This window comes from Zootoca vivipara, chromosome 2 (assembly GCF_963506605.1).
Source record: "Zootoca vivipara chromosome 2, rZooViv1.1, whole genome shotgun sequence".
Classification (NCBI taxonomy): Eukaryota; Metazoa; Chordata; class Lepidosauria; order Squamata; family Lacertidae; genus Zootoca; species Zootoca vivipara.
This window is the reverse complement of record NC_083277.1, coordinates 120,371,806-120,387,252: the sequence shown is the minus strand read 5'-3', so window position 1 is coordinate 120,387,252 and position 15,447 is coordinate 120,371,806. Positions and strand designations below refer to the sequence as shown.

The 15,447-nt window shown below is 46.0% G+C and overlaps 1 protein-coding gene across 2 annotated transcripts in view; it reads right to left on the bottom strand.

Moving 5' to 3' along the window:
- The window catches only part of ESYT1 (extended synaptotagmin 1), a 58,968-nt gene extending 45,687 nt beyond the window's left edge, over positions 1-13,281 (bottom strand). For both annotated transcript variants that reach the window (XM_060272151.1, XM_035102821.2), the window contains exon 1: positions 12,802-13,281. In XM_060272151.1, coding sequence (XP_060128134.1) covers positions 12,802-13,170 — 369 coding nt within the window. In that variant the 5' untranslated portion in view covers positions 13,171-13,281. The remainder of the gene's footprint in view (positions 1-12,801) is intronic.
- Positions 13,282-15,447: the final 2,166 nt, after the last annotated feature.

The following is a 15,447-nucleotide window of genomic DNA, read 5'->3' as shown; positions in this document are numbered from 1 at the left end:
GTTCTACTAGTTGATTATTTAAGCCTGATGAGAGATTCCCTTGGAAATGTGAAGCATAGAAATGATCTAAATAAATAAACCTGGTATATGTAAATTGCCCACCAAATTTTGGCAACCAGCTTGGTTGCGGGGAGAGGAAAAACCCAACTAAATGTAACAGTGCAATACTGAAGATGGTTCACAAAGACTGCATCCCACCCCCCTCCTTTTAACTCTGCCCCATAGCTATTAAAATATATAGAAAATTTGCTCAGGTCCACTTCCAAACCGGCTGGGCTTGTTCTGGGGCTGAAGAAATTGTCAAGATGTTTGCTTTCCTAAATGAAGAAACTTGAGCTGAACATACAAGTAGCTTTCGAGTATGTACAGTGGTTTTACAGGCTACCACGCTTCAGCTCCTGTATTGTTCTCCTAACATTGTTCTGGGCAAGTTCTTTCTGGCCACCTCCCCATGTTGCCTTGGGACAGCGCACTGTAAGGCGATAGTAGCAAGGAGCTAGAAGCCACGTGCACTTTGGGGTCTGTGGTCATATGCCCATAGCTGCCAAGTTTTCCCTTTTCTCGCGAGGAAGCCTATTCAGCATAATGGAATTTCCCTTTAAAAAGGGGAGAACTTGGCAGCTATGCATATGCCTGCGCTGGTCACCACGGCAAGTACCACAAATGCACCAGAAGCAGATGCTTGACTCAGTCCGCTTTGCTACATGCAGAAGCAAATCAATTTTTGCAGAGACTTCAGCTGCAGTGCCACTTGACAAGATTAGATCACTGGATATGTGGTGTGGGCGGGCGGGCCTGCTGGTGGGCAAACATCTGCCTTCCTCACACAGTCATCTCACAAAGGGGCTTTCTCAAATTCAGAGAGTCAAATGACCTGAGCAGCCCATGACTAAGAACAAACAACAGACTTAAGCATATTTGCTAAAAACAGCCCATGATACTGTTGGCCGTCACAAAAATATAGACATAATGAAGAGATGTCTGATCCATGGGCTGCTAGAGGAAAACATAGAAGCCTAACAGGGCTGGCCCAAGACATTGTGGCACCCAAGGCAGACCCCGAAACAACACCGCCCTCCCTCCGTCCAGGGAAGGAAGAGTGATGGAAGGTTTACATCTGGAACAAGGAGGGAAGGAAAATTGACTTCAGGATCTGCTGCCCCTGTGGATCCTACCATCTGAGGCAGTCACTTCACTTTGCATCATAGGTGGGCCGGCCCTGAAACCCAATACAGTATAATTTATCCCCATCAACCCATAAATAACAAGCTTTCTCCCTACCATGCCATCATAAAATGAAAGTGTCTGAAAAGCCTCTTTCAAAAACCTATCCCTAGGGGAATTATACAGGGAACAATGCAGTACATAGCAAACAATATCTTCCACCCCTCCTTGGCTGCAATGCATAAACACTTTTTAGGTATTCAAACACATCTCCTCTCTGAACATGTTGTAGTGGGCATACTGTGGAACCTCAAAGAGTAAATGTTTTCTTTACTCCACTGACAGATCATTCTAAAAACATAACAATGGAACGTTGCATCGTTTGAAGATAATGTCTACTTAACAGTCCCATTACACCAACAGCCCCAGTCTAGTTTTCTTCCTTTTTTATTGCAACAGATTTGCTGCCAGAGGAGTTAACAGCCTTAATGAGGATATTGGGAATCAGTCCCTACTTAATTGTAAGGGCTTTGCATTTGTTGGTTAAATTTTGTACAGATTTATTGGAAATTTGCTCCACCCAACTATTCTCCCACCCCCACTGCATATGCTCTCATTTCAGCCAGAACAAAACGCAACACAAGATGATCTCTGGACAATACGGAAGAAAACCCACCCTCAAATCTTATTGTGGCAACAGGAGTGCCAGGTGGTTGGCTCACAAGCTGTGACAACCATTGCCCAGCTGGGACAATTATCCCCAAAAAAGATATTGAGCAGGATACGACTAACTCATTTGGTTTGCACAGGGATTTTTGCTTGTGTAATGGAACTCCCCCACCTCTCCCTCCAGATCTGTTCTGGGGTTCCCCCAACCTTATGGAGCAGATTTGTAGAGGACACAGGGCACACGTGGAGAGAAAGGGGGTAAAGATCCTTTGTGCAAGCAGAAATCTTTGCACTGATGGAATGAATTAGGTGGACACTGCCCTTTAAATGAAGGAGGCACTAAAATTACCTACTCACAAGGAAGGAAGGAAGGAAGGAAGGAAGCAACTGAAATTCCCCTTGCCATGCACTCCTGGCCCCTCTACAAGATGTTTTCACCCCAAGGAGGGCCAAGGTAAAAGCAGCAAGGGAAAGGGTAGGGAAGAGTTCAACTGGAAGTGTTCAGTTCTGCCCTCCTACGAATGAATGCGCTCTGAACAGCCCCCTCCCCAGAGCACTGCAAGGCAGAAGGGGGCTTGGGGGCTCCCTACACACAAGTGGCAGTGAAATGAATAGCTTACCTCAAAGTCACTTCTGTTATACTGAGGAGGAAAAGTAAATGTGTACTCATATTCACTAAGCAAGTGTATTCTTCCTGGTCCAAACAATACACGCAAGCAACACCACCCCCACCCCCCACTGAGGGACCTGCCTCAGTCCAAGCTTGCAATTATTTAGAAAGCCATGCAAGGTCTCCTTTATTTTTTTAAAGACATTCAGTGTGTCTTAATGAAGTTACAGGAGTGTTTCAGCAGAGTGTTTCTGCTATCTGATCTTTTATTTTATATATTTATTTTTACAGTCTATCTTTACTGCCAGAGCACAAGGTGGTAGATGGGTCCCCCCCCCACCTTGTCATTTTATCCTCACAACAACCTTGTGAGGTAGGTTAGGCTGAGAGACCGTGTGACTGGCCTTAAGGTCACCTAGTAAGCAGCATGGCTGAGTGGGGATTTGAACCCTGGTCTCCCAGGTCCTAGTCCAACACTCCAACCACTCCAGCAGACAGGCTCCCTTTTCACCCTGCTTACAATTTACAAGACTAGTGCCACATTTGTAATGTTTTACATTGCAGTTTATATCAGCCACCTTGAACTTCTTTTCATCAAGCCAGGGTATAAATAGGCAAAAAGCAAAGCCTACTTGGGTCCTTCAGGCCCTGAGTCACTCTGCACTGAACTATGTTTCAAGTGGAAGTCTTTTAGGGAGGAGGGACAGGCTCGCGCGCAAAGCACAGGTCACAGTGAGACCCTTGAAGATGGTCGGCATAGTCCTAAGCCAAATGTCTCCAGTATCTGACTCCATACAGAAAGATGTGGGCACATGGTTTCGATGGGGTTCATCTAACGGCTCGTTAGTTCCCATAAACACAGCTTGCAGTGTTATTCATTTCTTCTGAAAGCTCAGCTGCAAATGGCAGGTGGTCTTCAAAAAAGTGGGAGGAAGATGCCAGACCAGCTTATATTTAGAAGCTCCCTTCGACAGCCTGCCCCAAATGCTACACCCACTATTCTTAATCATGTGGCCCCAAAATGAGCAGCAGCAGCAGCAGCAGCATATCCTGTATAGGAGAAACAGAGTGAGTAGTAGGTGGTGAGTCAGACAGAAGCATTCCCCAAATGCCGCTGCTGCTAAGGCCTGCCAAGACAGATTCCATGGCACAGAGAAGGGGATCTTTTTCCGATACTGAGAGATTTTTGATCTGCTTAGACAGGCACCTAACAAGATCTAAACTACCAGCCTTGCCAGATAATACACTCGGTAACAGCCACCTGCCTGGTTGCATGTGACCAAAATAGCCTCCAGGTAATCTGGCAGGGAGGTTCTCTCATAGAAGAGTTAAATAATAATAATAATAATAATAATAATAATAATAATAATAATAATAAAAACAACCTTTATTGTCACTACACTACCTGTGTGCAGTGAAATTAAATGAGCCCCCCCTTCCCCACCCCATACACTCAGTCTTGTTCGCACTCTGTGTGCTTGTTGGAAGTCAATTGAACCACTATTTTTTCCCCATGGCATTAAGTACATAGCAGACCTGGAAGTGTTTACTTCCGGGTTCCGTCGTGCGCACATGCGCAGAAGCGCTCTATCAGCGCTTCGTGCACGCGCGCTATCAACGCCTAGGTTAAGTACTTTTTGGATTATGAATGGCACCCCAGAACCAATTAAGTACTTAACCCAAAGTACCACTGTAGTTGTGCTTTTAAAACCACAATTCCTACTCATGCCATGCAACTCAGAAGGCTATAATATCAATTTTAAAAACCTTCTAACTTCCCCTAAAGTATCCAAAGGCTATTTGGAGACAGATGAGATTTTCTAAACTTCAGATAGTTGAGATTGTTTTTCTGAATTAAAATTGGAGGCACTACTCCAGGCTTACTGCTGAAAAGATTTACTTTCACAGTGCAAAAAGGTATCTGAAAAAGTGTGCATGCACACGAAAGCTCATACCAAAATATAAACTTAGTTGGTCTTTAAGGTGCTACTGAAGGAATTTTTTTTATTTTGCTTCGACTCAGACCAACACGGCTACCTACCTGTAAGTGCAAAAAGTAAGAGACCATCTGGTCCAAAGAGTCACATCTACTAGATATGCTCCCTGACTGGAAGCAAGAAAGCCCACAGAAGTGACTCATGGAAATAAGCAATATATTCTCTGCAAGGTGGGCGGGCAGAGAAAGCACAGGTAACTCAACGGACAGAGAATTGCTCTCTTCAGAAAGGGAGCCCAATTGGTGGAGGCGTGTCCAGAGCAGTGAGTTATGCAAATATACAGCAGGCAGGTGAAGCTTTTAGGAGCCTTAAGTATTAAATCAAATGCTACTGTATTGCCCCAAATAGAAGCTGCACCTGAATATAAGCCGCACTTTTAAAATTGGAAGGGCGTGGGGAGGGGAAAAAGAAAAAATACCCAAATATACGCCACTCCATTCCTTCCTGAATACCCTTCCTGGCCTTGGGGGAGAGGATGGGGGACCACTTTGCCGTGCTCCTGCCACTCTTTGCCCCGCGCTCCCGGCTGCATACTATAAAGCTGTCAATATAAGCCACACTTTAACTTTTCAGGTGAAGGGCAATATACATATTTAATAAATAATAAAACCAGGCAAGTGGGTCATTTTGGACAGACCCATGCTAATCCCAGATTAGAGGAAAAATTCATCAGAGAAAGGATGCTGTTATAATATCTTGCCTTCTGGTGTAAACACTCTGAACCCGATCTAGCTGCTTCCTATTTGCTGCAAAGGTTCTCTTTCCTCTCTCAACAAAAAAAAAAATCACCGAGAGAAAGATAATGCATCTCCACTTAAAAACACACAAGACATTTTGCAGGTTTTAAAGCTTCAGGGTTTCTCACAAAAGTGGATCCACGAGGAAAACTGACCAAAGAGAAAGGGGGGCATTGCTATCCTAACTATTGCTGGGCCACAGGAAGTAGTACAATGAGAGAGGGGGTGTAAGAGCTGGGGAAACACAGCAGTGTGGTGTGTGGGTTCGCAGGAGACAGGCACACAGTGGGTTGATCAGCACAGTAGGAGCTATGGCGTTGAGAGCCAATAGGGGGAAAACAGAAGAGATGTAGGAAGCAGAGCCATTGAGGCTTGAGGAGGGAAATGTAGTAGCAAAACATGCTTTCATCACATTTAAGAAATGGTGTCAAGCTTCAAGTGTATGCACACTTAGCTGGAAGTGAAATTAGTGGGATTTTGCTTCCAAGCAAATCTGAAGAGGTTTGGGCTGCACAACACCATAGTCCTAAACCCTGCCCAATGACAGAGCACATGTTTTTCATGAAGAAGGTGCCGGGTTCAATCCCTGACATTTCCAGTTAAAAATACCAGATAAACACAGGAGTTTATCTCCTCATGTGGGCCAAATATGACTCTCCCCAGGTCACACCCCCTCTCTATGGCTGGAAGGCTTCAATAATGCTTCTTAGCTGCTTGGAAGGAGGGTGTGTGCAGAACTTACTGACTAGTGTGGATGAAATGTAGCCTACTGTAAAAAAAGGTAAGTGTCACCTTCACTTTTCTGTCCACTTTTCCTTCATGCCTCACCCACCATTGGAATGTGGTCCCAAGATGTCCCTGAGGGAATGAGGAGCTTGGGCTGAAAGAGGTTCTCCACTCCTGAGGTAACAGGACCCTTCTCTATCCGAGACCCTGGAGAGCCCAGGCCTTGCCGCCCAAAACTGTTTTTGTGAATTACCACTGTTTATTTAATAATTTCCACTGTCTCCATTTTCTGCATTACATTTCCTTCGACCTCACTGTTTACAATTCCTCACATCCCCTAAATACAACCTCAGGGTACCACTTCATGCAACAGACTTCATGCTGTCATAAAGGTGCCACATGACTCTATTGATTTTCCTGGAGAGTCAACTGTACTAGATAATAGTGAGTTACGTGGACCAACAATCTGAGCCAATATAAAGCAGCCTTCTCCTTTGGTGCTAAATGGTTCTTGTGCAATTGCAACATGGAGTTGGGATACCTTAAGGGCCCTTTCACAGCTTGTTCACAGAGATCATCCAGAGACATGATGTTAGCTTTTCCCCAGTTCCAAAGGCACAGCTGGCCACAACTAGAGCAGACTCCATGCTGTGGGAACATGCTTCCAGGAGAGATTTAGCACACAGACAACCTTGCTTTTGACTTTCAGACATCTCTGATAAAAGGCAAGTAAGCCAAAAGTCAATTCAAGCCACTTACTGCCAGGAATGAAACTTGGTTATTTTTAATGCAAGAGGTTTGAGCATTCCAGATGTTAGAACTGCAACCCAAAGGCCTCAGCAAATGAAGCTGGCCAAGTGCAGCAGTTCAAGTTCTGGGCATCTGTGAGCAAACTTAGGAGCCTGATGTCATCAGTGCAGCGACGAGCAAAAGCAGAAAACTCTCCATTTATGGCATGCAATGAATTGTTTTTTTCCCCCACCACTAAGTGCACACGCACACTGTAGCCACTCTTTCCTCAACACAGAAACAGCCAACCTTCTAAAGTATGGTTGGAAAAAGCTGCTTTTGACTTCTTTCTTAATCCAGAAACAAAAATAAGTTGGCTGTTTTGCACATTCATTGTGCAGCACTAATTTATTTAAAGAAGATTCTTTCAGGCCCTTTGTCTCATCTTTCCTCATCTTAAGTTAGGTAGGATTGCAGACATTCAATTTAAAGACAACTGACAGTTGTTTTAAGCACAGGATCACACTCTCAGCTAGAATGACACCATCCTTAAGTTTTGCTCCCCTTGATTATTGATTACAACAGGAAAAAGAATGAATTTTAGACCCTCTTTTTAATGTGTTGCCCATGTTTACTGCTGTCTTAGGTCAAGAGCTATTGTTATTATCCTAACAAACTGAAGTCAGCAAGTTTCATACTATATGAGTGCTTTGACAGTTTCACTACAAAATCAATTTCAAGGGACAATACGCTTTCAAACTACCTGGAACATGACCTTCCTTCTTGCTGAAAGCCACATCCAAATGGACAAACCTATTCCATCTTTAACAGTTCTGCACTCTCAGCAAGATACTAAAATATATCCACCAAGGCATTGTGGCTTCAAGAGTTTTGGTCAGCAGTTCCACCTTCCTGGCCCTGGAGTTTGTTGTGCCCCAGTAGATCATGCTCTTAGTTTCCATTTCAAGGATTCTCTGCATTCCACAGCTCCATGCAACAATTTGATTTTTTTTAAAAAGAGGGGGCAACACTGCTACCTGCACTGCATTTGACAACTTGGAAATCTCATTTTGTTTTTATAGGCTTCTAGACCTCGATCCTACAAAGACAGAGTTCAAAGTATGCAAGTTGGCAACATATGGTAACATCTTTGCATCATCAAAACTGAGCAACAGAGCAGGGCCAGGGCGGGAGAGTGCTAGAGTCCTGTCTAGTCCAGTTGCGTGGGATCAATTCCAATCTGTTACCTCCGAGGATGTGGACAGGCTGCTTGGACGAGTGAAACCAACCACCTGTCTGCTTGACCCTTGCCCACCCGGGCTTATAAAAGCTAGCCGGGAAGGGCTGGGCGATGGGCCTCGCGCATTGGTGAATGCTTCTCTCTGTGAGGGAGCCTTCCCAGACCTGCTGAAAGAGGCGGTTATTAAACCGCTTCTTAAAAAAATGATCTTTATATGCGGCCAATATGGCCAACTATCGCCCAGTCTCAAATTTTCCATTCCTGGGCAAGGTGATTGAGCGAGTGGTTGCTGAACAACTCCAGACACGCCTGGAGGAAGCGGACCATTTGGATCCCTTCCAGTCGGCATTCAGGCCTCATCATGGGACTGAAACTGCCTTGGTTGCACTGGTTGATGATCTCCGGCGGGCTAGGGAGAAAGGTGAGAGCTGTTTCCTAGTTCTGCTGGATCTCTCAGCGGCATTTGACACCATCAACCATAACATCCTTCTGGACCGTCTAGAGGTGTTGGGAGCTGGAGGCACTATCATACAGTGGTTCCGCTCCTTCCTCCTGGGCCGTGTTCAGAAAGTGGTGGTGGGGGATGAGTGTTCAGGCCCCTGGGCTCTCACTTGTGGGGTGCCTCAGGGTTCTGTCCTCTCCCCCATGCTTTTCAACATCTACATGCAGCCGCTGGGAGAGATCATCAGGGGGGTTGGGCTGGGTGTTCATCAGTTTGCAGATGATACCCAGCTCTACCTCTCTTTCAAATCAGAACCAATGCCACTGCGGGAGCAGCAACTGGCAGGGTGTTCCTTGGAGGATGGATCCGCTGCCCTGTGGATCCTGCCACTTGAGGTGGGCATGCAAGTAACACTATACATGTTACATTATTTGTACAGGTTGCACATTTTAGCATCTTTTTGCCATAGAATCTTGGCACAGAATTTTTATTCAAATGCTCCTATTCCTGCCCATAACCATACTAGTCAATAAATCTGAGGTACCCACTCACCAGGTCTTGGCTCCCCGGAGTGCAAGGAGCCTAGTACCCTCCTGCAAGTTCATTTGTTGCATCTAGACTTCAGACCAGAGAGTCCTTGCTTACCGTATAGCCCTTTAGAATCAGGTCCTCTGTTGCCACTATGCAACAAAGCCATACTCGTTGCATCAGGCTATAAAGAGAACTATTTCACTTTTCACTTTTCAGCAGCCACTGCAAAACTGGATAGCTATCTTACCCAGGGCTGAGGAAGTTTCTGTATCTCCTGTGAGATTTTCTTTTCTCCTTATCAGTAAGACACTGGGTTGAAGGGGGAGCCTCAGATCACTTCCTGCCACAACAGATTTTAACATGCTGCATCTTCAGTCCTAACCACCTTATCTTATTTTACTCCACCCATCAAATAGAAGGAGAATTGAGGCTGATGATCAGGCGCTAGAGAATTACCGTGTTTCCCTGAAAAGAAGACACTGTCTTATATTTATTTTTCCTCAAGAAGACACACTATGGCTTATTTTCAGGGGATGTCTTATTTTTTATTACGTGTCCAGCCTCGCCTCTTCCTTGGCCCCCTCCAGAACTGCGCCTATCACTAAGTCTTATTTTCGGGGTATGGCTTATATTGTGCAAATGCGTAGAAATCCTGTTATGGCTTATTTTATGTTGTTGTTTAGTCGTGTCTGACTCTTCATGACCCCATGGACCAGAGCACGCCAGGCACTCCTGTCTTCCAATGCCTCCCACAGTTTGGTCAGACTCATGTTATTTTATGGGCATGTCTTATTTTCAGGGAAACAGGGGATGTTAAGATCGGAAGGATGGAAGCTGATCAAGCAAAACATAATGGACAGGAGTTTTTTGTTTTTTAGCTTAAGTTCCAGCAGAGGAGAGTTAGAGGAGACAAGGGACAAGCCAGGTGAAAGCAAGTAAAGCCAATAATAGGAGGCAAGGTGGTTTGGGAGTTATATTTGTTAATATAACTGAACCCTGTTAGGCATCTTTTGGCCACACCTACACTTTGCAACAGCAACAGCACATTTAATTCTACCTTCCCACATTTCGGGCAATTTATCAGGGCATTCCACATTTCATTTTCTGCTGATGGAATGGCGTAGCTAGAAGTCTGAAATAAACACAGGAAAACTTGGGGTGGAATTAACCACTTCTCTTCATTTTCATAGGGCCCCCCCATTTTTTTCATACCTTGACATCTCAGGGATGTCCACAAATGCCATTCAGTTTGCACACTGGGTGTTAGAGCCGCAGGAGCTTGGCACTGAACAGTTGTTTTCAGTGTGTGATGTGCAATCCCAGTTTCAGTTACAAAAGGTCCAATTAAGATGGAATTAAGGCAAGCCAGCATGCACTTCGGCCAATGTTAGTGCCCAGCTGGAGAACTAGTTTAACCGTGTGACCCTTGGGACCAGCAAGGGGTGCAGCCCCTGAAGCAATGGGGATCTTTCAGCTTGCGCACACGGAGGTTTCAGGCTACAGTTAACCAAGGGCAAGTTCACATGTTCCATTTGACAGCAAGAGCAGAGCTAAGGTATCACATTCCAAAACCGTCTCCCAATGTTAGCTGGTTTCCTGAAGAGACAACATTCTATTCCATCATGCTGGGACCAGCTATGCACATCCATATTATCTCAGAAGAGCAGCAATTGCCACATGGAAAATGATAACCTATGAACTCACTTTAGATTAGGGTGCTAAAAGCCACATTACAGAACTGAGAGCTGAAAGATACTATCATCAATTTCCAAATACTCAGTTTCTTTGAACATCCCCTGAAACTACAACAGCACTCAAATCTGCAAATGGTTACAATCAGGGACACAGTAAAAAACAGAGGGGCGGACTTTCCCACCCAGTCGCCTGTTTTCATCCCTTTGGGCAGTCTTCTGTTCCCCTGTGCTTTTTGGAAAACAGATATGGTCCAAAAAGCACATGTGCTTCCCCCCCCTTTTTTTTTTACTTTTGGACCACAGATATGGGACTAGAAACATTCCACCATCACACCCAGATAGAGTGAGTGGGCTTAGGGGGGCAGTTGCCCCCCATCAAGTAAAACAATAAAAATACTTAATTGACCAATCATGCCATTTCTGCCCCCCCCAACATAAGTCCTTCCCCCCCCCAACAAAAAAACCTGGCTACACCCATGTAAGGTGCCATGTAAGACACCAACGTAAGATAGAAGAATATTGTGACACACAGAGAGAGATTCCAGAAAGAAACAGAGAGAGAGAAACTAAAGTACCGCTGTTTTACTCCTTTTATTGGCTAGATATTCTACAGGGTTGCTCATTCAACTCTTCCTCAGTATTTATGTAAAGAGAGGACAGAAAAAGCCAAGAAAGAAGCAAGATAGGCATGGCAGAAGACATGAGGTCTTTAAGCAGAGGCTTGACAGCCATCTGTCAGGAATGCTTTGATGGTGTTTCCTGCTTGGCAGGGGGTTGGACTGGATGGCCCTTGTGGTCTCTTCCAACTCTATGATTCTATGATTCTATGATTCTAATGGGAGGGTGGGAAAAGGTACCCGTCTCCAGGAAGGGCATCCACACAGCTAGAGAAGCACTGTAGAGGCCAGAAAGCAGGAAAATCAAATAGGATTCCCTCAAGGGGGAGGGTTCTGGAAAGAAGTTGTAAGGGGAGCTAAATAGGGAAGCAGATGATAAAATAATGGATCAAAAGAGTTAAAGATGCAGAAAGGAGAGCCTTAGAAAGCAGGAAACCTATCAAGAGAGCAGGAGGAGTTGCAAATTGCAGGAGGGTGCTAAATGCAGCAGCTATTTTGCAAGAGGGTGTGAACATGTGCTTCTCCTCAAGCCACAACATCTAGCCAGAGGATACTGCCTTTTCCCTTCCCCTCCTAGATGCAGTTTCATTTCTTCCCTCATGCAGAGCAGTGAAACATGGAAAGTTACAGGTTGATGGCTACAAGCACCCTTCTAAGACAAAGCAGCTGCTGGAAGGTGGGCAGAGGGAGATAATAATACCACTGCTTAATAATACATAGCATTTCTATTGCTCAGAACGCTTTCCATGTCCACTGCTATACTTCCAATAGCCCTGTGACATAGGCCAGTATTATCCCCATTTTGCAGATGAAGACCGAGGCTAACTGCTTCCCTGTTTCCTTTGCCAAGGAGAAGAGGAAGGAAAAACCTGGGATGCCAGCAGAAGCAATGAGATTCACCCACAGATACCGTATTTTGCTTTCCACAGGCTTGGTAAAGGCACCCACAAGGAAACTAAGGATGGAGCAGGGCATGGAGTTAGGCGTCAAAAATGCAGGGGTGCAACAATGTATACTCAGCATCACTTTATGCAGGTTAAAAGACGCCTGATTGATTTTTGCAAGAAAGTAAGTTTTGAGGACAGTCTGGGGCCACAGCCGGTTTGGACAGAACAGTATGTATGAGATCCACCATGGAAGGAGGGTGGTGATATAAATGCGCCAGATAATAAACAGCCTCCAAGTGACCAGGCAGGGAAGATTTACAAAATCAAATATTTAGAGGATTCAGAGGCAGCTGGTGCAGGCATGTGTGGCAAGGCAGACAAACTGAGAAACCATTTGAGTGGCCAAGTAACTTTCACGTGCTTCCTTCTTGGACACTGGATCACCGCCCTGCAACTGTATTTTTACCAACAGGTCCAATATTTGCCCACTCACCCACCCCCACCCCCTTCCAAAATAAGGCTTGCAGGAGCAGGAAACCGACACCCACGCAAGCAGCCACGCATGTGAAAGCGAGAATGCGCAAATATTCCGTATGAGCGCATCCAAGGCAAGAGGATTGGGGCATGGTTGAGGTCCTGCGATCCAAAAGCTCGCCCCTTGTTTTGCCGCTCCTTTTCTTCCCCGGGGAGCTTCCCTGGGGAGGAATCCCGGAGCCCCCACTGACACCCCATGTAAAACGGCATAGCCTAGCTCTTACCCAGGCGGGCAGCTCGCTCTGCCCCAGGCTTCGGCCCAGCCCCGTGGCGCTCACCGCAGCCTCCTCGTCTCCCAGGAACAATCCGGCCGCTCGCAGCGATCGCTCCTTGCTCATCCGCCGGCCCCGCCACCCCATGTACAGGGCCACGCCGGCCACCACGAAGCCCAGGCTGAGCCCCGCCCGGCCCGCCAGGTACACGGGCAGCAGCCACAGCAGCCGCCGCCCGATCGCGCCCAGCGCCGCCAGGGCTTCCGCGGAGCCGATGCCCCCAGGCAAGCGCGAGCCGCTGCCGCTGGAGCCGGAGGAGACCCCCGTGGCCGGATCCGGCGCCGCTGCCGCCGCCGCTTCCTGCTCCGGGGCCAGCTCCATGGTGCTCCCGCCTTGGACACAGCAACCCGCGAGTCTCGCACTGCGGATAAGCGAGCAACTCGCCAGCTCCCGCGGCTGCTGCAGTCCGGGAACGAGTCTCGCTCCCTCCGCCCGCGGATTGGAAGGCGAGGTTCCGAGGGTGGAGCCGAGCTCGAGGCTGGGCGGGACGCCGCGCCCCGTGATTGGGCACAGGAGGAGGTGGAGCCAGGCGGCGGAGCGAAGCCGCGCCCCTCCATTCCGATTGGGCAGCTGCCGTTCCAAGAGAAAGAAAGTAACGAAAGCCTGGCACCTCCCCCTTCCCTCTCTCACTCTGCAGTTCCTTCGGGGCTGAGTGCTGTCCGCACGCCCGGCAGACAAAAGAATCGACCCCTTCTTTCTTTGAAGGGCTCCGATGGGTCTTGGGCCGGGAGAGAGGGAGACGTGGTAGCCCTTCTGTGGTTCCTTAGCCTCAGGGCGCAGTTCGAGGAGCTGTTGCTGTTGCTTCTTTTAATTACAAGAGGTTCCAAAGCAAAGTTTCCCAGCGCATTAGCAGCGCGCAAGGCTTCCTCCTCCCCCTATTCCAGCCCATTCAGAGAATCGTAGAGTTGGAAGGTGCCCCTAAGGGTCATCTAGTTCAACCCCCTGCAATGCAGGAATCTCAACTAGATCATACATGACAGATGGCCATCTGACCTCTGCTTAAAAACCGCCAATGAAGGAGAATTCACCACCTCTTGCGGGAGTCTGTTTTACTGTCGATCAGCTCTTACAGTCAGAAAGTCAGTTGGTTAATTTCTGTCCCGCCCCTCACCCGAGGAGCACAGGGCAGTTGACAATAAAAAAGCACAAAAATACGTAACAAACAAAAATAATACCCCCCCCCCGAATCTTCACAAACTCTACATATCAAAGCAATGCACACCTGTGTTACGGCAACAGCAAAGGTGAGGCGCCGCATGTGAATGGCTTTTGGATGTTGCTGGACTCCAACTCCCATCAGTGCCAGCCAGCAAGACAAGCGGGAGGAATGATGAGACTCATAGTCCAGCAACATCTGTCCCTGCACTGTCCCTGTGCAGTGTACAGTCATACCTCGGTTTAAATACGCTTCAGGTTAAGTATGGACTTCCAGAACCAATTACACTCATACTTTGGGTTAAGTACTCTTCAGGTTGAGTAGTACCCATCTGGAACGGATTAATCCAGTTTCCATTACTTTCAATGGGAAAGTTCGCTTCAGGTTAAGTACAGACTTCCGGAACCAATTGTGTACTTAAACCGAGGTACCACTGTAATAGTGACTACTGTGTGCAGAGTTAATTTCCCCCACTGTGATTCAATAAACCACATTCATCTTTTTTACACTTCTCTTTTCCAGTGTAGCAAGACTTCTTGCTTGCTTGCTCTTTATAGCCATTTACCAGAGCTATCCTTCTGTTTCTGGAATTACAGTATATGAAAATATAAGTGTAGTTTGGAATGTTATTCAAATTAGCTACTCAACAGTTTTAGAGAAAGGAAATGACTGAATAGGCCATTGGTATTGTACTCTTCTCAGCACCATGTGCTTATATTAATACAAATGTTTTAATTTTACACTCATTTTTTTTTAAATGAAGTCTAAATATATAGGGACTATCCATACAGCATGCTACAATTTTAAGGGCCTTTGTCACTATTTGCCTCATTTTAACCACTAGCTGTCAGCCCAAACTTTGCTATCCCCTCTTGATTTGTGAAGATGATCCTGTATCTGTAGGTATTTTAGAAATGTGTCCTCAGCACGTCCGTTGCCTTTGCATAATTCTGATGTAAATCTCATTTAGTTTTGAACCAAAACATGAAGTGTGACATGAGAAGCCTCTAATACCCTCTCTGTAAAGTTGGAGAACCTCTCCCTTTAAACAACACTTGTTTAGACTTATGAGAATTCAGTGAGATCAATATTTCTAGTTGGAGTCTGAGGCTTCATTTAAAGTCCAATTCTGTAAACTGTTCAGGAACCTTCATTACTGGGTAGCATATTTCACCGATTTTCATTAAAAAAATCAATGAAATTAATACATTCCTCTTTAAACCTCAGTAACCATATTTTTAGGCATTCAAAACTATCCATGGCAAGGTATATATTCCAATTACCTATTTGTTATTTCATTGAGAAATGAAATAGAAAATATATGATTATGTTAAATAACCACAACTTTTGTAGTAAAATTCTAATGTCATGTTGACGGGTATCTTTAATGCTGGTGAATTCTCTAGATGGGTTCCATAGACCAGCTGCAAGTTCAAGGGCTG